At 38.1% G+C, this 22,897-nt stretch overlaps 1 protein-coding gene across 31 annotated transcripts in view; it reads right to left on the bottom strand.

The window, feature by feature from the left end:
- Positions 1–22,897, bottom strand: part of LOC105429033 (uncharacterized) — a 222,470-nt gene that overhangs the window by 122,142 nt on the left and 77,431 nt on the right. The window contains exons 7-8 of one of the 31 annotated variants that reach the window (XR_016141305.1): positions 12,217–13,727; positions 9,581–12,013 (exon numbers count right to left, since the gene is read on the bottom strand). The exons of 23 other annotated variants lie outside the window; for them this stretch is intronic. Coding sequence is in view for 7 of the 8 variants with exons in the window: in XM_011641704.3 (XP_011640006.1) it covers positions 2,716–3,035 (320 nt within the window). In the remaining variant the exon portion in view is untranslated. Of the gene's footprint in view, positions 1–2,413; positions 3,036–3,532; positions 4,591–7,138; positions 7,682–7,959; positions 8,957–9,580; positions 12,014–12,216; positions 14,619–15,068; positions 16,429–16,952; positions 17,946–22,897 lie in introns of those variants that run through there. 7 more of the 31 variants (XM_011641704.3, XM_011641706.3, XM_011641707.3 and 4 more) reach the window with 7 other exon arrangements.

The raw sequence follows: 22,897 nt of genomic DNA, 5'->3' as shown, positions 1-22,897 counted from the left end.
AAAAGGAAAAAACGTTCGTTAGAGCGCGATCACGAAGACGTCGGGTCTTGTTCCCGGCCGCGGGAGGAGAAATCCTCCCCTCCCCCCCCCCCAACCCCGCGCGAGAGCCCCGAAATTGAAGGGCCGGGGAGTCGAGCAGACGCGGGGTAACAAGTCAAGGTAGTCGAACCAAGGTAGTCTCTATACATCGAAGCGCATGCCTTGAGCAACTCGGGAATGGATCCCCCGCGAAGACAACTTCGGGACGACCCATCATCTACGGCGCTTTTCGAGCGTCGCGAGTGAACATTCGCGTGCGGACAGTTCCTTTGCGGAATCGCTTCGCAAGAAATTGCGAAGAAAATCCTTTTGGAAATGTGAAGTAAGGAAACGTCTGGCCTCGCGCAGACCTATCGCACTGTCGATCATCTCGAAAAGCGCTTCTTCAATCTTAAGAAAAAAAGAAAAAAAAAAAAAATTAACACACGTGCGATTGCCTTCCTATACGTACGTACTTACTTCGTCCATTCTCTTTGACACCTTTCGATACCTATCTGAAACAGATAGTAATTTGCGAGGGAACCCGACCGCTGAAGGATTCAAAAGGAAGATCACAGTAGGATATATTGCAATAAATATATTTTTATTGAAGACATAATTATCTTTCTTTTGAGGAAAGAAAAGATCGGTTGCTTTCTTAAAAAAAAAAAAAAAAAATCGTATAGTCTAGTCGCGCATGTCAGTGCAAATCTATCTTGTGCTTGTAAAACAGATGCCTCTTCAGGTTGCCCTTGAAGTTCGACTTGTAATTGCAGATGGTACAGTGAAAATTTGGTGGTTTGCCGCACGCCATTTTCTGATGTAAACGTAGACTCGATAGCCACGAGAAGAGTCGTCCGCACCATGTGCACGCGTACCCTGGCACCTGCAACAGAAGCACTAGTCAGCGAGGAAATCACAGCCGTACGAGATAACCGGAGAATTCCCCTACGATGCAAACGAAGATATTTCTCAGCGGACGTTTTTTTCTGCAGTGTACTTTAAAAATGCAGTCTTACAAATAACAACAAAATGTGGCAAAACATAGTTCTGAAACACTTTCATGTAAGAAATATGTTAATAATTATTACGAATTTTTTTATACTTCTTTTTATTCAAAATTATTATATTTTTGCGAAATATTAAGAGATCCGTAAGTCTCATAAGAATATTTCTCAGCTGAGAATGATACAATATATCTATGAGATCCATGAATTAATCTATCAGAATTGTTTGTTTTCTTTCTTGATATTCTTGTTTCAGTTGCAAATGTGCAAATTTGGAAAATGTTTATATAGTTTTTTTAGTAAATTTGTCATGATAAAATCGTATGTAAAATGGTTAATAAAATGATTAATAAAAAGATGAAGATGATAAAATAATATTAAAACGTATTTAATGCACATTTAATGCATCAAATAACTGTTTCACGAATTATCACTGATAAAATTGTGAGAATTTTCATGAAGCACCAATGCAAATAAACGAGTTTTTTTCATAAATCTATAATAAAAAAACATTTAAGTAAATTTTCAAAGTATTGATAATATATTTTATCAAGATGTGATAGTTCTTTATTAGAGAATCAAAGTAAAATCTTTATAATCCCCTAATATGCATTGCATAAATTTGTTAAACCTATTAATGAATTTTTAATTGTGTAGCTTCTTTTATTCTTTAATAATTAGAACAAATTAATTATAATAAACATGTATATTGAAACTGAATTTGTACTTCTTTAAAAATTGCTTTATTTCAAAATATTTTTTTGACACGTACTTTTAAATTTAAAAAATGTATAAAATGTATAAATGTATAAAAAAGATCATATATATATATATATATATATATATATATAAATATATAAATATATGCATATAAATATAAATAAATAAATAGATATATATATTTATTTATTTATATATATTTATATATATAATAATATATATAATATAATTATTATATTATATATATTTATTTATTTATTTATATTTATATGCATATATTTATATATTTACATATATTTATATATATATATATATATATATATATATATATAAGAAAAGAAAGGATTAAAGAAAGCCTCAGATGAGGAATTTTATTCACTGCGAATGCATGTTTTTGATGTGTGTTTTCAGATTTCCTTTTTGCCTCGTTTTATGCGGACAATACGGGCATCGTTCTTTCGGTGGCAAACCACATTCGGTGCGTATATGGTATAACAGACTCTTCCGCCAAATGTAAGATCGCCCACATTCGCATCGATGAGATCCTGAAACACCATCAAACATTGACATCAAACATTAACGGTCTATATGATCCGACAATCCATCGTAGTTTGTAAGAATTTGGCAGGAACATTGAACGAAATATAAGGAATTCTCGATAAACTCTATTTACGGAACCATCTATATCACTTTTATTTCAACTGACTAGATTTACAATAATTATTATTTATAACAATTACGATGCTTCTTAAATAATTTCACTTTTTCTGTATTAATTGTCCATCAGAAATAATAACTCATAAAAATTTTGGTAAATAATTTTCATTATTTGTTTTCCTCATGTATATATATATAGGTGCGATTAATAACTAGTGCATTGATCTAATTGGTCTTTAGTAATCGAAAATCAATTGTCTTAACTGATAAATAAAACGATCGACAAAGAGGACGAAAACAAATTTTGTAAAAATTATGCAAAGTTTTCTGGATGCATTCTCTGGATGTGTTTATGCAGGCTGCTCTTGTATTTGGTGCGATGCGGACAAAAAGGACAGCACTCCTTCGGATCCTTGCCGCATTCGATTTTTAGATGACTCCTCATATTCCTCAGCCAGCGATAATATTTGCCACATCTCGGACACTCGAAGAAACCCGGTTTTTTGTCGAGATAACTGGGAAATTTTACCTGAGAAATCTTCGGGTTTGCACAATTAGAATTGTGCGGAATTTTGTGTTGACTAATCATCTGATCCTGATGATACTGATGGATACTTTGCCAAGCTATCATTCCTGAAAGAAGATAAAATGCGGCAGTTAGTAAGTGATCACGGAAATTTCGAAACAAATAAATTTTAATAGCAGGCATGAGTCCAACTCTAGAATATTTTTGGTCACAAAAATGAGAATGCAGAGCACTGCAGCACAAAATGCAATCCTTATCTACTTTTTTTTAAACTTAACCAGATATTAAATATAACTAGATTACTTTTTCATTTACGTTGGTCATCAACTTATGTCTATGGAACTCACCTCCAAATAACAACTACATAAAACAAAGGATAAAACAAAGGATAAAACAAAGAATAAGTATAGTCGAATCTTTGTATCGAATATTAATTTTAATTAACGCTTATGAAGCTTTCTGTTTCATAAGCCAATTGTTGACAAACTAAAAGCTGCTAGTAATTTTTAATAAGCGCTGAAAATATATTTTTATAAATAAACACCTTTCACTTCATATTACACAGTGATTGGATGTAGGATTATTCATATAAGTACATGGAAAAAATGTTCCAATTCATTTATTATGTAAATTTTGGCAAGTACTTACAAAGAATAGTAAAATTACATAGTAATATTGAGAAAAAAAAGCAAAATAAAAATTGAAATAGATTTCGCATCGACGTTAAATCTTTAATTGATTCATAATTTAAACATAGGGAAAATATAGCTTTAATATGATATAAAAAAAATTATCTTTCTGTATTTCAAATTGCATTAATAAATTTGATCTAATCGATTCACTTACAATAGAAAATTTACACCGCATATAATTATATATATATAATAAATTCAGTTGTAATAAATTAATTATATAATTAAATTATATTATAATAAATTAATTATATTAATTAATTTATTAAATTAATTAATAAATAAATTTATTAAATTAATTAATTAATTTATTATATAATTTAATTATAATAAATTTAAAAAATATTAATAGAGTTAATATTAATAAATTTAAAAGGAATGCATAATTGTAGAGGAATGTCAGCAAAATATGAGGAAACAATTTGCGCAAAGACTAATCCGTTTATCGCATGATCATACTAATTACATGTCACAAGATTCTAAGTTCACGCAATATTTGCAATATAGCTTCAATGGTAACTGCAATTGTCTCTTTAATTGTCAACGTTATTTCTTCCTTATACAATTTCGTGCGTATACAAAGCTGCCGGATAAAAAATAGAAATCAGGAAGACCGCAAAAATGGTAACGTGCACGTGTGACGTTTACGAGCACTAGATGTTGCTGGAGAAGACGTTCCTTCCGGGATGACTGGTGCGGATATGCTGATACAAATTGCCACGTTGCTTCGTCCTGTGGGCGCAATATGGACACTTAAACTGCGGCTCCTTGCCGCATTCATGTCGCATGTGTCTCAGCAAGGTGCCGCGATGCTGATAACCCTTGCCGCACCTCTCGCAACGATACGGGAATATGATATTCCCGCCGCTCTGTTTGGCCATCCAGAACGTCAGATCCTTGATCGACATCATTGGCGAATAAAGCCGTTGCTGTAGATTCCTGGGCATAATCATGCGCGATATCGATGGGTCTGCAAGCGAGAGGAAGAAGAAAACGAGGAGCGTTAGTTACGGAAAAAGATGCTGTAATTGCATTTACGAAGCTTTAAGTAATAAGAATAGAAAGTGAAAAAAGAGAGAAATGCACTCTCCGTTTTATTGTTCGTATAATATTATATTTCGAGTATACAAAATAAACAGTAAATGCGGTTAAAGTTGAGATGAATGGGCATAGGCATGGCAATGTTTATTATAAGTAATATTGCACTAAGATTTCTTAATTCTTAATTTAAAATAGCAATTTTTTAAATTTGGAATTTTATTAGAAATCTGCAACTCCATCACATGATGAAAAATTCAGCCTTCTTTTTTCGGGAATTTCTGAAAAATTAATTCTTTAAATCAGCTATTTTACCTTTCAATCGCAAATTTTATTAAAATTTTTGTTTAATTTCAATTACATCAAAATTAATTCAATTATTCAAAATACAAATATGTTACAGGAAAAAATTTAAAAAAAAATTTATTAAACATCTTAAATAACTCACTTGTCTTGAATAAATTTAAATTTATAAATTTCCAATAGTAGAAGCATATTTTTATATATTCTTTAGATAAACTTAGATACTAAATTTTACTCGTTTTATTTTACAGAATCCACTACAAATTTTGTCACATTTTTATTAAGTTTGATTAATAAAACACAATTAATTAATTTTTCTCCATGATTATTTAATAAAAATAGATAACCATGAGTTTATATTCTATAAAAACATAGAAGTAAAAAATTATCCAAACATTTATTTATATTAATCATTAATTAATTTTAATAAGATCAAAAGTATATAGTATGAAAATATATAAAGATAAAAAGATAAAAATATTGGACTACATTTTCTTTGTTTCTTTTGTTTTCTATTAAGTTTTCTGTGTGTGATTAAATTGTGGATTCATTGTAAATTTTATAAATCGTTTACGTTGATCATCACATAATATCATAACATCGTAATAATATAGGCACAATCTCTTTGGTTTACTTTTGTAGATGCGTTTCATACGAAGTCGGAGCTGCCAAAATTATCGAAATATTATGATATAATAATATATATAGTACTATTAAATATTAAACAATCCTATTGCTACAATCAAGTTGCTAATTCTATCAATTCTATCAATCCTCTTATTTTCGCTAAAAAATGTAGCAATTTACATTGAATTTCAAATCGAGTATACATTAGACGTAATAACGATCTAAAAATAGCAATAGCATAAAGCACCTAGATTGACAATCAATATTTTTAAAAAAGGAACAAGTGGTAACGATACGATAATTATTTTATTTAATTATAATTTATAATAGCTGGACAATATAAATAATATTTAAAAAATAATTTCATTTCGATTAAGTAAAAATATTATATTTTATTTATATCTATCAAGTTAACGAAATAAGATACAAAAGACAATATAGACAAATTTTATCCTTCTTCTATATCGTTCATCGTTTTTGTCTTATATTCAAGATTCTGATCATGATGACTAGATACATCAGCAATCGTGCTGTAGTATTAATTTTATTACGACAGATACAAACCTCCTATCCCTGAACTTAGATACGAGCAATGCTCGATACTTCTTTATTATGGTATGTACTCATCGGAAGGCACACGGATATCTACTCGGAATCAGACAACTCACAAAGATGTCTTTTCAATAGACACATTAAAAATAGATTAACAATATACACAAAATTCGTAGAAAAAAAAAATTAAAAAAGTCGCAATGTTTCGAAATGATTACGCGAAATGGGCGAAATTGTTGTTCGATAAAAGTGAAAAGGACGAATCAGCGTCAGTATTGGAGATTAAAAAACACTATTGTTGATTCGCCATATTAGGATTCATCGATCTTTCCTCGTGAGTCCTCAATTAAGATCGATCACGTAGACGTTCTGACCCCGATGGCACTGGCGGATGTGCCTATAAACGTGACCACGTTGTTTCATTTTGGCGGAACAATAAGGGCACTGGACTCTCGGTTCTTGTCCGCACTCGAACTTGGTGTGCCTTTTCAGGTGCCAAGCGTGTATATAGCTCTTTGAGCAACGCGAGCACGTATGCCTTTCGATATCGCCCTGCATGCGTCCACCCCGGCGCCTTCTCGTCGAGTTGAGCGGCTTCTCATCCTCGTAGTTAAAGTTCTGGGACTCCTCCAGCACCACCGAGCATATACTCTCCAGACTGGTCTCCAGCTTGAACATCTTCACGTCTAAAAAAAAAAAATCAACAGGACGCGGAGTTAGTTGAGCGATTAAGATGCGTGTCCACCGAGCGTGAAGAAAGGGATAAGAATGAGAAGATCGTGGAGATGCTTGCGAGTGTTACCGCGTATTATTCCCGTCACCTGACCCTGAGGAGCTCAAGCTCACGCAAATATTCTCCGTTTATCTGCTCGGCTTGCGCGCCGGCCAAAGCACGGCGAGGTTCGTCCAAACTGATCCAACAAACTATACGAATACAGCGGCGTTTAATATATAAAAGTAAGTGGAAATGAAAGAGCTATCACGAAAAACCAATAAAATATCGTGTAAATACTTTATTCTATCAAGTATACAATTAACAGAATGACAATCGCAACAAAATTCGTATGTACATTGCTTCATAATAGGAGTGTCGACAGGCCGAACATGTCAAAAAAAAAAAAAAAAGTAAAAAAAAAATAAAAAAAAAAACGAGAATCATGAACGAAGATTAAATTATCAATGTCAAAGGAGGAACATTTAGAGCGGGTGTACTGGATGAGGGCCTCATCAGGGTGATTCAATTATGTAGATGCGCTCGCCGGAGTGCTTCCTGCGTATGTGCTGGCTCACGTGGTTGCGTTGTTTGCTGCGGGTGCCGCAATAAGGGCACTTGAACCTCGGGGTCTGGCCGCACTCGTAGCGCAAATGCCGCCTAAGACTCTTGATCACGACGTAACCGTTGCCACATTTCGGGCACACATGATTACGTCGACCTCCTCGACCGCGTCCTCGTCGACGAATCGACGACCCTCTGATACTCTGGCTCACACCGGGCTTCGTTAAGTCATATAGGCCGATTCCATAATTTCCGTATAGAAGAACTGAAAGCAAACAACGGAACGGTTAGAGGGGAAAAAAAAATGGGACTGACGACCGCGGATCATCGTCGACGAACTATGGACAGACCGAGGAAAAACATTTTTTTAATCAATCGGACAAATAAGTGCAATGTCTGTTTTAGAAAAATGTTTTTAATGTGACGGTATTTAGTGTGTACCTGTGTGTGACGTGTACCTGTAACAAGATCCAATTAATCAAATGTGGGCTATAAGCTGTGCAAAAAATATCTCAAAATAGAAGCTCCATATTTTAATGATGATTTTCTTATTTTTTTTTTTAGAGTTAATTCTTGAGTAGTAAAATCTTTATACGAGTGAAAAAGTTATAATTCTTAACTTTTAATAATGTAACATGTTTTTCATTATTCTTCTGCATAATTAAAAAAAAAAAAGAAAAAAAAACAATATTTCATTGAAGCTTTTGTTATGATTTGATCTCACTTGCATATATATCATTAAAATATGTGTGTAATGTAATGATGATTTGTCCAAAAACAAGGTACAATAATATCATGTATGAGTGCAATATATAAATGAGATCATCCAGTTTGAATACAATATCATGGATTATCGACGTAGATTATCAACTCTTAGGACATCACGCAACGCATTTGACATTTATATATGATGTTCACAACGACACACATCCAATACCTAAAGGAGATTCGAGATGGAGGGAATTTGGAGAAAATTCGATCTCACGTTAAATATTCCTACCTGATAATTGGTAGTAAATAAGGTGATACGTGCCCATAACGTGTCGGTAATCTGTTCCTGAAAGTGAAAACTCCGAACAGATAAGCACGCGTTAGCGACGAGCACAGAGATACGAGAGATAGCCACCAGAATTGTCAAGACGGGAAATAATACGGAGGTAACGTTTATTACGTTTGTAATCATAATGGTACACAAACATCGCTAAGCAGTGACTGTTCGTGGTCAAGACAGTTGGATGTTCGTGTGATGTTCGCACGTTTCGTTAGGATTTAAGATCGACGACCCAGACTCTCTCATCGGGATGCTTTTTCCTGATGTGACTGTAAATCTGTGACGTCTGCTTGCTACGGAGCTCGCAGTAAGGACACTTGAACCTCGGCTCGTGACCGCATTCGTATCTGAAGTGGCGATTGCGATTGCTCTTCAGGGTGAAACCGTGCAGGCACTTAGGGCAGTAGTAGAGGGTCTTCTGAGACGTCCTGGGCGAAGAATGTTCCTCGGGACCTGCGAGGGTCATGAAGGAGTCCATCATGAGAAGATCTGAAATCAGAAACCGTACTGTGAGACTTGGTCCGGATCGCTACGTATTGCAGCTTTTTTCACATCGGGCGCATCGACAAGTTTATCATTTATTCACATAGTTAATGTCAAAACAAACAACAATCTCTTTTCGCTCCGAGAAACTAAAAGTTAGACAAATACTAGAAGGCGATCTGCACGACTGACAGGTCACAAAGATACTTGTCACTGGCCCTGGAGAAGAGTGGCTCGTTAGATATTAAGGTGCAAGGATCATTGACGTAAAGCACATAAATGCAGCTAAAAAGTTACGTGGATTTTACTGCTCAATGATATATATTAGTCTGGTGGCACGCGAATGGAATCGGAAACGTTGGTGGAGAACTTAATCGGGAAATGTCAAGCACGTTTTTCACAATCATGAAAGGGAGAGGCATCCGTCGTTAGTTTCGGCCGCAAAACACCACACACACCGTGTAGATCATCTACCGTGCATCTATGACAAATTCATCAGAGTGAGTTGTCCTGTGTGTCTCCGTCACATTTTCGGTTGAAGTAACAAAATTGGTGTCCGATCCGAGAGGGAGAGACCAAAGGGGCTGGGGGGGGGGGAGGGGGAGAAAATACAGAAGCACATCCGGCAAGTAGGGTGTCCGAACATCAATTTATTTTTATCTTACATTTCCACAGCGACGATATACGATCATAAAACGTACCGCGAGAAATCGCTATTGATATACCGACGGTGAAAACATGTTGCGTTCTTAATTCGGCCAGGGACCGCCGGGGTATCCTGACGTACGATCGTACGAAGCTCGAGCGCAGGCTTTTAATGACCTGATGAAATTTTTACGTACGTCAAAATACCTCGAGTGGAGAGAGAGAGATCCCTCGCTCGCGAAAACTTGCTCGACATCCTAAAATGCGCAGAGAAATGAGAAATGTAATGCAAAATGTAATGCATGTTTACCTTAACTCGAGAATCAAGTATCAACGGAATGAGAATTACGGAGAACGGATCGTTTCTAGCGAGCGACGACGGATTCGCACGTGTTTAACACGCGCCTCGCCGCGTACGTATTACTTACTTCGAAATACATTTATTATTTCGCTACACGAATAATTATATCACAGCAACAAAAACAGTCGGCCACTAAACGTGTCTCGTGTTTCTCTAAGAGATCCTTCCATCACGCAGATTTGCATACAAACGCGAACGAACGAAAGCAGGCACGTGCCGCGACAATCGAATCGCGAAAGAACCGAACGGTGTGACGAACTGGTGTTTCCGCGATTACATGAAGAGCAACACTCTCGAAAATCTACTCTCACGATGTTGACAGATGAAATATATATACTCTATCCATTTATCCATTTTTGCTATTGGTGTACCGATGCGTCTTCATGTTAAGAAACGAAATCACGGTAACGCGTGACTCTATATCGTGATTAAACAGAAGGTAACTACGTTTGTTCCGACCGCTTGAAAACCCTGTTCTCTCAGACTTTCTGCTCCCGTTAGTAACAATTCAGTCTTCGTCGACAAACGTTCATGATCGCTTGGCGCGTCAATCGCGCGTCAATAACAATTCCGATTCGATTAATTGTAAAATCAACAATTATTCGCTAATGATAACACATATACGCCGATCGCCTCCCGGCGCCTCAATTAGTCTGAACGATCCCGGTATATATTTAGACGCACGCAAAAATGTTTCCTCGTGTTCCTATCGTCAACCTCACAACCTGAATCTTTAAAACGTGTACATCTACGGCTTAAAAAACATACGACTCTCTTAAAGCCCCTAATAATCGAAAGATTGCTTATTGGATGGCGCGCGGATGCCGAGACCCGAAATGTGCTCGCGGCTAATCTCACTTTTTCCCGAGGGGGGGCCTTCGCCGAGACCGAAACTGCGATAGCAGTTCCCGAACATTCTTCATAAACACCATCGTAATACACCACGTCGAGCACATCGAGAAGCTCGCTCCGCGCGCCGGCTCATTAACTGCTAAGCAATGGAAATATTTCGTAACGTGTAAAGACGGAGAGAATATCTGACGATAATACTGAGTCCCGCTGTTCCAGCCGCTACAAATCACACACGGTTCGCCGTTTCACGCTTCGTTAACATTACCTCACGACGTAACGAACATGACACGATTATCGCGTTGCATCTCGTCGCATACGAGCGAGCGAATTAACGAACGTTGGCGCTTCTGTCCCTGATTGTTGTGTGCATCAATTATATCGATATCCGATTGATAAGCCGACGACCGCCGACCGACGAACCGCACCGCGCTCGTGAAAAACTCTTAAAAGCTAAGGACGTTCGAGAGAAACATTTTATGAGCGCGGAAAAAATACCAAAATCCAAAAGCCCGCGCGCGAGTGATAAGTGACGTTGCGCGTCTCATTTTTTTTTTTTTTTTTTTTTTTTCCGAATATGAATATCGATTATCATTCCGTGTATTAACAACGCCCTCGCCCAACCCTCGAATACCGATTGTGCGAGTGACAATTCACGCGGGAAAACGTAAGCATATAAAACGATGCCTAATGGCAATTCAAAGAAAATGATCTGAACGAGTGCGAAAACTCGTTTTCGATTTCGCACGAGTGCGGTTCCCCGCTCGTTCCGAGTCGAGAAAATCATTGTCCCGTCGTTCCTTATTTGTCCTCGAGGTGCACTACGTCGATCCTCTGATCGGGATGCTTGGTCCTAATGTGAGATCTCACATTGGACGTCTGCTTGCTACGGAACTCGCAATAGGGGCACTGGAAGCGCGGTATTTGGCCGCACTCGTACTTGTAGTGCCTGGTCATGTTGCCCTTGACGGTGAAGTAGCGATCGCACTTGGGACAACCCCAGGGCTTGTTCTCGGTAACTGTGCCCTTTGGGCAGGCACTTCTCGCGCGGCCGTGAGAGTAATAATTCGTCATCGTCCATGCCATGGAGTCCTGGCCGAAGTCCCTATTGCTGCTCTTGGTCTCGAAGCCCTTGCAGGATTGCAATTCAACACAACAAGGAACAAAGTTCAAATTCAGTTCCGGAGTCGTCGCATAGAAATCTGAAACTTCAAGATCGATCGGTTAACAGGACAGATAATCACACGCTCACTGGCATTCTGGGAGCGTGTGAGGGAAAGATTCGAAAAGGAGTTAGTCAACGAAAGTTTTAATAAGCTTCCGGACTTGGATGTAGGAGCGATTGAGAGGGTTTGCCCCCCAGGGATTGATACTCATGCTTTGCTGTAATTACATTAGTGGAAAAAAATACCTTTGTGAACCGTGCGACATCTTCCTGACGAATCTGTATTCAGCAATGCCCGTCGCGCGAGCTACGGTGACGCAGAAGCACGGTGTGACTTTACGAAATGCTGTCTAAAATTGGAATCTAAAATCGCTAGCGTGTGATTCTTACTGCTTACGAGAATCTACGTAACTAGAGAACTATTAGAAAAATCGGAGTCGTAAACGCCAAAGTTTGTGCAGTCTTCGGGTGATGAGAGATCCGTCCTGCCTGCGACTTGTCGTATACTTGACAAAGGTACGTGAACAAGAATGGCATTTAATATCCAGCCGCTTTGTGTTGAAACCCATACGTTTTTCATGCGGCAGACATGATAAAATTGTGATAAAACTTTATTTTATAAAACAATGTACAAGCGAATCATAGTTCTCTTATAAAGTAGAAGCAACAATTTTTTCCGAATCTTAAAGTACGATATTAACTGTCCCAAAGTTAGAATGTCTTCCGATGATTGGCTTCGTTCTTCGCTTGGGTTTGCGTAGTGTCAGGCAGTTTCTCAACACGCGTGATACCAGCCATTTGCGAATATCTTTATAACATTTAAAAATTTTTTTCAAGAATAAGAAAGATTCAGATCTCGAAACTGGACTCGAAACTAGACTAAATAAGACATTAAATTTAGAAAATTTATTTAACAAATTTTAACAATATTTATTCAGCAATATTTTTATTTAGAAGATGAAAACTTCTTAGAATTAGAATTTTCTCAAACATCACAGCCTCTTTAATATTGTATCCATTAGAGCTTAAAAATTTGGTATCGTCTAATTGAATAAATCAATTTAAGCATTACTTTAATTACAAACGTATTAAAATTATATATAAATATATAACATAAAATATATTATATATATATATATATATATAAACTTAAATATAAATATATTGAATATAAATATATTATTAAATATTTATATTAAATATAAATATACTTATATAAATGTATTATATAAGTCATATGCTTCACTTCTATTATAGTTGACGAAAATATGGCGATAACAAGCGAGATTGAGAAACATTTCTTCACTGATGATGTGCGATCACACAGGTAGAAAGTGAATTCAATGGAAAGACGAAATTCACTCGAACAGCTCGAGATCGAGGAACGTGGAACTAGAGACGCTTGCAATCTTCAGGTTGTGCTCAGAGCTTCATGTCGAAGATAAAGACCTCCTCTTCCGGATGTTTCTTCCTGATATGGGCGTAAACCGGTGAGGTTTGTTTGCTTCGGAGTCCGCAATAGGGGCACTGAAACCTCGGCTCGTGGCCGCATTCGTAGTTCACGTGGCGATCCTTGTTCCTCTTCAGGGTGAAACCACGCCCGCATTTTTGGCACTGGAACGGCTTCATGTTGTCGGCGTTGACCTTACGCGTACGTATCCTCGATTTCCTGGACGCCTCGGAATTGTGCTTGCCGTCTGTTCCCGGTCGATACTTGCAGATCATGTTCGGCCCGAATGGCGGCACCTCGTGGAGCCCTGAAACACGGAGACGAAGATGCTGAAGGGCATGCTCGAGTGCGCACGAGAGAGAAAAATTTTTACGATGGCCACCGGCCGTTTGGCTCAGGCTGCATCATCGGATTCTCCAGCAAGCAACGCATAATAAAAATGGCTAAATCGAAAAGACGCTCCTCGCAACGTGATTTTGCACATACTCAGCATTTCCGTCTTCGTCTACACGCATCGTAAATAGATCAATTTATACAAACTAGACGGCACAATGTTAATCTTACAAGGAAGAGGCCGACATGATGATTGTCGATCGAGGGGTAGGTGTGTCCTGATCTTGATACATCAAGACAGTCATCGTTATCAGTATCATTTTATTTTAACAGACAACTGCATCCGTACCTGAAAGAAGTAGAAGCAGCGATGATTCTTAGTTGATTAACTATTTAATGGACACGCATTCGCATTCCTCTGATAAAACGAAAATAAGGTAATCGGACATCGACGATTGGTGAGGCGATTTGTGGGGGGGTTGTTTATAAATTAGCCACTCAATTGGAGAGCTGCGCAGTTTATTGGACATAACAATCGCAATGTGCGAGGACGAACGCATACGTAATCAGAGCCGAAATACGGTGTTGAGCCGTCGATCGAAGAACAGCGGCGACAGTTGCGGGTGATGTACGCGCAGGTGACGGACGATGTGCCCCTTCTGATAATTCTTGACCGGGCAATACCTGCACTCGAATCTCGGCGGTTGCTTGCACTGATAACGCAAATGCGATAGCATCGATTTCTTCCACTGGTACAGATTGCGACAACTCGGACACTCGTACAGACCGTTTAGCCTGTTAACGTGGGTATCGTCTACGTCCGAATAAATCTCCCCGCGGTTTCTCTTTCGCTTGAAGAGATTACCTGAAACCCATAAAAAAGCGGAAGCGTTTTAGTAATGAATTAACCTTCGATTTTCCTCGTAAAGGACGTCTTCTGCAATGTGATGTTAGCGCACAAGTCAGTTATGAAAATCACGTAAACGAGATCGCTCATTTAAACATTTCAATTTCGATACAAAGTCGAAAATGTCGACTTCATCGTTCACTACAACATTACTACTACATTAGAGATACAACAGTGAACTAAAAAAGAAAGAGCGAGAAAAGAGAAAGATATTCCTCAAATAATAGTTGTCTTTATTAGCGTACGCAATCCAGAATAGCAACGAATATTTCATATTCTACAATAAAAGAAACTGTCATATAAAATTCAGTTTTGTGGAAAAATCACAGTTTTGTGGAAATTGTTTCGGGAAATCACGTGTCTTTAATTAAAAAATATTCAAATATATTATTTAAATCAAAACTCGAAGACGGAAATAACCATATATTTTTATAAGTTTTTTTATACATTTATTGACAGCGCAATAGATTCCTTTCGTTGGCAAACTGGTGACTCGTGAAATGCAACTCATTATACGTTTCGCATCGAGCTATGATCTAGAAATGAGAAAACACTAGAAACAATTAAAGGATTGTCATGAAAATAAATCTATCATCGTTATGCGTAATCGGCAGAAAACTTTCATGATAGAGAATATTCGTATAAGATAATATAACATAGTTGGCGTAAAAACTGTTGAAACGATTCTAGATACTTTTTAGTGACTCTTGAAATGTATCCAATATCCAATAAAAGAAAACTTGTCTTATTAAAGAAACGAAAAAAATAAATACTTCTTACGGAATCGAATACGTTTCGAGAAATCACTGAAAAAGATCAATCATTTTGACGTCAACTATAATCGTTTCTGTAAATTCTAGATAGAATAACAATTTGAGCTTAAGAACACAAAGATACTAAAAACTTGATTTATATAAATATATATATATAATATCTATAAGGTTATTTACTTATAATTTATAAATTTTTTGAAATTTTTCTTTTAATTTTCATTTCTTAAAATTTCTTGAAACGGGTCTTCAGATATAACTAGAACTTACTTTATAAAGTATTTCAGATAAAGATTAAGAATAGTTATCGATATATCTGAGCTTTCCACAGTCATGATTCACATATCACATTATATTTCATAATTGTAATTTCCATAATATGCTATACACATTAATTAAAATTTCATAATATAATATGATATTTTTAATTAATATGTGCAATACGTACATTATGAAAATAACGCTACGAAACACAGAATGCGGAATACCCTACTCGCATCCTATACAGGGAGACAAATTTAAAAGATATAAAAAACTGAAAAATAGAATATATATAAATATATCAAAGATATATCCTTTCTGAAACATATCAACTGATAAACTATTAAACGTCAGGAGGATTTATAATTAAATAAACATGTAACAGTCCAAGTTTTTTAAACGACTAAAGGCAGAAGGCGCTCGGTGAGACCAATCCTAGTCACTTCGGTGCTCCTGCCAAGAGAGCCTCGAGTTCGTGACGATGTCGATGCAGTAGAGCTCATGATCCGGATGGAACGTGCGTATGTGCGTCCACACGTGCGTACGCTGTCGCAAGTGGTGCTTGCAGTACGGGCATTCAAATCGCTGCGGTATGCCGCACTCGTATCTGTAATGCCGCGTCATGTGGCTACGGTGCTTGTAGCTGCGGTGACAGTTCGGGCATTGATGGCGGGGCAGGATGCTCTGGACGTAGTCGACGCTACGTGAGTTCTGCAGGGACCACTTCAGGAACGCATCTGGAAAAAGAGAGTTCGCAGCCGGTTAGTGGGGGGGCGGGGGGAAAAACGCAACGGCGAGTTCCGCGCGCGAGCCTCTTCGTGTTCTCGTCTTGGATCTCCTCGGGGATAACTCGCCGGTCGCCGGAAGTGGCGGAGCGAGGCACTCTCGCTCGCGTGATACTTCCCGTGAATGCATTTACACTTCGGGCACCTGCGAAGATCTCCCTCTTCGCGATCTTGCTGCGCTATCGAGAAGTATCGTCAGGGGGGATTCTCTATCACCGGGAAATAACGTCGTTGGGACCGTCACAATAATGTTGGTGAACATGATCAAGTTAAACAACACGACAGTAAAGGCGCAAAATAGGACAAGAGACAAATAAAGAGACAAAAAGTCAAAACGGGAAGGGAACATTTGGTACAGGACAGTTACATTTCTGAGGACAAAAGTGCCTCTATTACTTTTCTATAGATTATGTTGCAAGTCATATAAAAGCTAATACGATACATAATTCGGAACTATATACATCAATATCCGTCGGTTTCGGTATTAAATGATCTTATTTATTACCGATAAATTGCAAAGAGTTATAATGCAGTTTCAGTACCTCGTTAGAAAGATAGTTTTACATATCTTGACGTATGCAAGATAATACATGAACAGTCAACGTCAAATCTATAACAAATAAATTTATATAGCAAAAACCTATCAATTCACTGTTAAAATAAATATATATCCATAAATAAGAATAAATATAATTATGAAGACTAATAACGCTCATAAATAAATTGGATACTCTACAATTGTCAATAATAATAATAAGATATTGCATTAGCTAGTTATATTCAAGAAATGAATTATCTTATCGTTTCGCTGGAGTGAGATCACAGGCGTTTACTTAACTGACTAAAAGAGTCTAATGTCGTTTAATTAAATTCACCGTCCGAATGTCTTTAACGTCCGAAAATATCATATCGATAACGTAACCCTTCACTTTCGCTGACTCGACGATTCTTATCGTTAGAAAAATCTAGCAAGATTATACATTGCAAAATCACATGTGGATTATCAAATTTCACTTCGTCCCGTTCGTCCGTCGAATCTGCCAGGATACCACTTTGAGGTAAGCGCGAGAGAGAAAGAAACGGCACAACTAATTGTAACGGCAACTAATTCGCTCGTTCTGGCTCGTTCGGTTAAGACCGGTCGCGACTTCATTTCTGCTGAAGATCGATGGCGTAGATGGGACGATTAAAGTGATTGCTCTTGATGTGCGAGTAGACGTGCGAGCGATGCTTGCCGATGTAGATGCAGTGCGGGCACTTGAAGCGCGGCGTCTTGCCGCACTCGTATTCGAGATGCCTGTGCAGACCGCGGTACCACTTGTAGATCTTGCGGCACTTGGGGCATTCGTAAGTGCCGGGTGACGAGGTGCCCATCGTCGCACCTAATCTGGTACGGAATCGACGCCGATGACCGACGGTGTTGATCGGGGGTGGCGCGACGTCGACGTAACAGGGGCGATTGTAGAGAGCTGTAAAGCACAGGTTGATCGTCAGTCAAAAAACGGCGGCTCACCAGCGAGGGGGACGGTCACACTTAAGAGCGACAAACGAACACGCACGTTCTCTTTCACGTGCTGCATTTACCCGCATTTTCTTTCTTTTTTTTTTTTTTTATTTTATTTGGACACTCGCGTTAATTTCTTACTCTGAAAGGTAAACGAGCGAGGAAGCAAAGAGCAAACATAATGTGGATTCCCGGACATTGCGACGGTAAAAAAAAAAGGCGAGCTGTAAGTACAAAAGGGATGTACGATATGATAACTTACTTGTTGCAAAGTGAAGAAATCAAACGAGATCAATGCGAGGATGACGTGGGAGATTTTCATTTATTTTCTTATATCCTCTTTCTAAAGATTGTAAATTAGGAAAAAAGACTAGAGCGCATTCGCATACGAATATGATATTTATATTATAGTTTCTCATTTTGACAATGTGTCTCGGATAAGTTCGAACGTGAGGAAAGCCACATTCATATTACACGTGTTGAGTCTTGTTGACACAATGGCGAAAGTGATTGCAGGGAATGAAACGTTGTCACTTGGGTGTCCGCTTTATTCCTCATATAAACATGGATTAGAATGAACAATTCCGTTAAAAAAAAAATCTGTCGTTGAAAACCTCGTCGTTGAAAGTACACGTGAAAATGAAAAGTCCGCCGTCCGCGATTTCTTCGCGAGGGCCGTTCATTCACGCGAGACAGACGTCATCGCCGAGGTCCAGCGTCATCACGTACATCTCGGGATGTATCACTCGCACGTGATTGTAAATGGTCGAGCGATACTTGGCCCGCTGGCTGCAATACGGGCATTTGAAGCGCGGCGATCTGCCGCAATCGTACATCTGGTGCCTCGTCAGATCCCGATTGTAGACGTACCGCCGGTTGCAACGTTTGCAGATGAACCGCTTGTGAACGCGTCTCTGTCTGGCAGCACCTGAAATCGAGAACGACCGATCACGGTTAGAAAGAGCGAGAAGGTAGGCGAAGGCTCTCGTTTTCGATTCGGACGACTTTCCGAGATGCGGCCTCTTGCACCCGGCACCTCGGAGTCTCAACGATATACGGAAAACGATTTTTTGACTCTACCTCGTCGCGGAAGCAGGATCAGAGAGACACGCTCTGACGGCAACTCGATTCGCACAGAGACATTTTATTGAATTTTCCTTTTCACAGGCGAGCAATCTCCGCTCCTTCTGTGCTTCTCAAATACTGGACACGGAACGAAAGCGAAACGGAGAGACGAAACGGGAGGACGATCGCACCGACGTATTCGGACGGTCGCTCAGTACAATCGTCTGAAGCACAACGCCTGACCGGGATGATACTTTCGGATGTGCGCATAAATGTTCTGCGTGAATTTGGAAGGCTTGTCGCAGTACGGGCACTGGTACTTGGGCGCCATGCCGCACTCGTGGCGCAGATGCCGCGTCATGTTCTTCTTCAGGGTGAAGCCGCGGTTGCAGCGCGGACAGTAATGACTCTTGTTCACGGAGTATACTTTGCGCCGCTTCCTCGCGACGGTCTCGCGAACACCTGAAAAATTCGAAGGGCCGAGTTAGTGGTGGCGACAATCTTTGCGCGGCTCGCTCTTTCGGGCTTTTCGCCCTCGCTCGAGACCGTGGATGTGCACGGATCCGTGACGTCGAATAAATTGAAATGAATAAGATTAATGCAAAGAAAAGACGAACGCACGCCTCAGCTGGAATATCCTGTGAGAGTGAATTCTCACGGACTGGATGTGACAATAGCTTGAAATCGAGAACGATCGATGTCAGATTTGTGAAAGACAGGAAGGAAGATCGAGTCTCCTACGTACAGATGCGAAATCTCATCTGCAAAACATGGATCGTTCTCGCTTCTTCGTCGTTATGCTCGCCACAAGCGAATGCGACACAAGACAGAAATAAAATCAAAAAACAACATAGATGAAGCCATACGATTTATTTCGCATGAAACTCGAAACTCGAATTATAATTGCAATCACAAATTGATACACGTCAAACCGCACTGCATGATAAACTCACGTATCGTCGCTCTATCCGCATCCATTTATATTCTACTTGACATGGATCGTCTAATTTTGTACCTGTATAACAATATTACATGTGAGCTTTTGTTAAAATTAGATAACCAAAATTTAAAATACAATAATCATGTTTACCATGAATGTATGGAATTGTAATTTGACTACTCTTAACATAATGTGTTTTTTATTAACGTAGCATTAATATTATATTATTAAAATATAAAAAATAAAAATATCATTAGAGCAAAAATGAATAAAAAAATTAAATTTAAATTTAAAAAAACATATGTATATATATATATATATATATATATAGAGTAATTAAAGAGTCCAAGTTGCTGTGCACAATAAAATTATAAGATTTTTTTTAGATTTCAGATATATCGCGCGTCACAGACGCGTTCGGAAAAGGGAGGATCGTGGTATAAAAAAAAATTATATTTAAAAATTGCGTGTGAAGGAACATTTGACAAAAATTTATTCGTAGTCGTCAGGAATATATTATCAGTCAACAATCGGTATCACGTTAACGGCATGGTTCAGAACATTCTGTTGATACCGACAGGATGATTCGGGTGCCATCGTCTGATGTGTCTGTAAACGTTCGAAGACGAATTGTCCTTTTTGTGGCAATATGGACACGCGTATCGCGGCATCTGGCCGCATTTATGCCTAATCAGATCCCACGTCCTGCGGAAACCCGCGTTGCACTTCGGGCAGATGTAGCTGGTCACGTGCGGCCTTACGGTACACCACTCCGACAGTTGCAAATCTGAAAGCAAGCCAGGAGATTAATACGTCGCTTCCGGTTACGATTAGCGACGCACGTAAAACACGCTCCCTGAGACTGAAAACGACGATCGCACGGCACAAACGATACGTATTCTAATTCTGCGATAGCCCGAGCATATTGAATCGTACATCCAGACTCTTGTCGCTTTACGTTACACTGTGTTTAATCTGTACGATAATTCCTTGCACGAATATCGCGTGATTGAATATCGCAAAGATTGAAAATCGGCATCGCTCACCACGCTCCGAGACGTTTTGAATCTGGTTTCGTTGCACAAAAAGAGCCGGTATACTTCGCATACATAATCGCAAAACGCGACATCGAGTGCGTCCTGAGGGATAAGTGAAACACGATTATCTTTATTTTCATTCATTTTGTCACTGAATAATCAAGCGTCGTGCAATAAATACGAATTTTATTCGCTGTATGTACATGTAGTTTCTCAATATTGTAAACCTCGTGAAAATTACAAATTCGTGAAAATTTACATATTTTTGGAAAATAAAAACTAAAATCTATCTGTGTTTTATGCGGAACAGATTCATGTAAAAGTTAATTAATACAATGAGACTACCGTTAATTGTTCAGATAGTGAACCATATAAAAACGCAATTCCGAAAACTTATGTAAAACTTATATTAAAATTAATGTGAGAATGATCATGCAATGCGATCATCATCACACTTGATGAAACTACTTGATGAAAGTGCAGACATACTTTCTCAATCGTCGCAGTCACATTGTTCTCTTTTACTTTATTGAGGTATACGATACATTCGAGCATGGTAAACGAATCAGATTGTCGACTGTACACGAGTTCGCAAATGGCACACATTCGAAATATAATCGAAGAATAATTGTCTTTAAAAACATTCCGCTTTTCTTCAATGCAAGCAGAAATAAACGCGTAATCGTATACGTTATACAAGGAAAACTTTTCAGAATAGACTTAAATTCTTTTAAAAAACGTACACTTCGATTGTTTTATTGCAGTCGCGAATTAGGCAATTCTTACTTGATAGGAATTCACAATTCACTAAAAAAGAAGATCGAAATATATTTTAACATTTACAATAACGTATAGAGATCTACAGACTTCTATTCAAACTTATGAACAAAACGCGAAATGAGCAACTTACATTTTTGCACGCAGAAAAAGAACAAATTTAAAAAAAAGAGAAGCACTCAAATATGTATAAATGTAGGATATTCCGATCTTGATCTAGGATTTAAAAAGAAAAAACTTTTCTCTATATACGTCGTTCTTAATCAAGCTAAAATAAATTCAATTTAATAAGCATTCAATAAACAAGGAGTTCAATAAACAAATTTAAAAAAAAATGAAGAAAAAAAAGAAATAATGTATCTTAACATAGCCTAAATGCGCGCAATATATATTTTCTATATCAGACTTATTACAATATATTCCGTTTCTTTCATTCATAATTACATATCTCATATGAACAAACCGTTTGTCAAAAAAATTCAGGAAGATTATAAAATTCGAAATATTTCCGTCTTGAGTTAAAAAGAGAAAATCGAATTTGTTATGTAGTTAAATTTGATACTATAGGACGTGTCAGAAAACCCGAAAAAGAAATTCTCTGAGAATTTCCTGATTTTTTTTCAAGGCATAAGCAAATTCTTTGAGAATTGCAGATTTTCCAGGTTTTTCCCGGTAGATATTCTGTATTAATTAAAATAATTATATACACAGCGGGCAAAAGGACTAAAGAACGGTCTCTTCTTTTTTTTTACAGCCACTTGTATCATCTGTATCACAAAAGTCTTTCAATTTAGTTCCACGCAAATTAAGATGACTGCCCGATGGCAGACGGTGTGTCGCGGAAGGAAGAGGTAGAAGAAGAGCGAGACGACTCTAATCTGTCCACATACACCGGTTTCCCATTATGCCGCATTCTGATGTGCTTGTAAATATTCGACGAGCACTTGTCCCTCTTGCTGCAGTAAGGGCACTTAAACCTCGGCTCCTTCCCGCAGTCGTATTTCATATGGGTCTTCAGCGTCTTTTTGTAAGTGTAGCCGGCGTTGCATCTGGGACAGTGGTACGCCATCTTCCCGGATTGCCAGAAGGGTCCGTTTT

Source organism: Pogonomyrmex barbatus, unplaced genomic scaffold (assembly GCF_055798465.1).
Source record: "Pogonomyrmex barbatus isolate J1 unplaced genomic scaffold, ASM5579846v1 scaffold9, whole genome shotgun sequence".
NCBI lineage: Eukaryota > Metazoa > Arthropoda > Insecta > Hymenoptera > Formicidae > Pogonomyrmex > Pogonomyrmex barbatus.
Note: the sequence above shows the minus strand (reverse complement) of the source record. Positions and strands in the feature narration are given on the sequence as shown.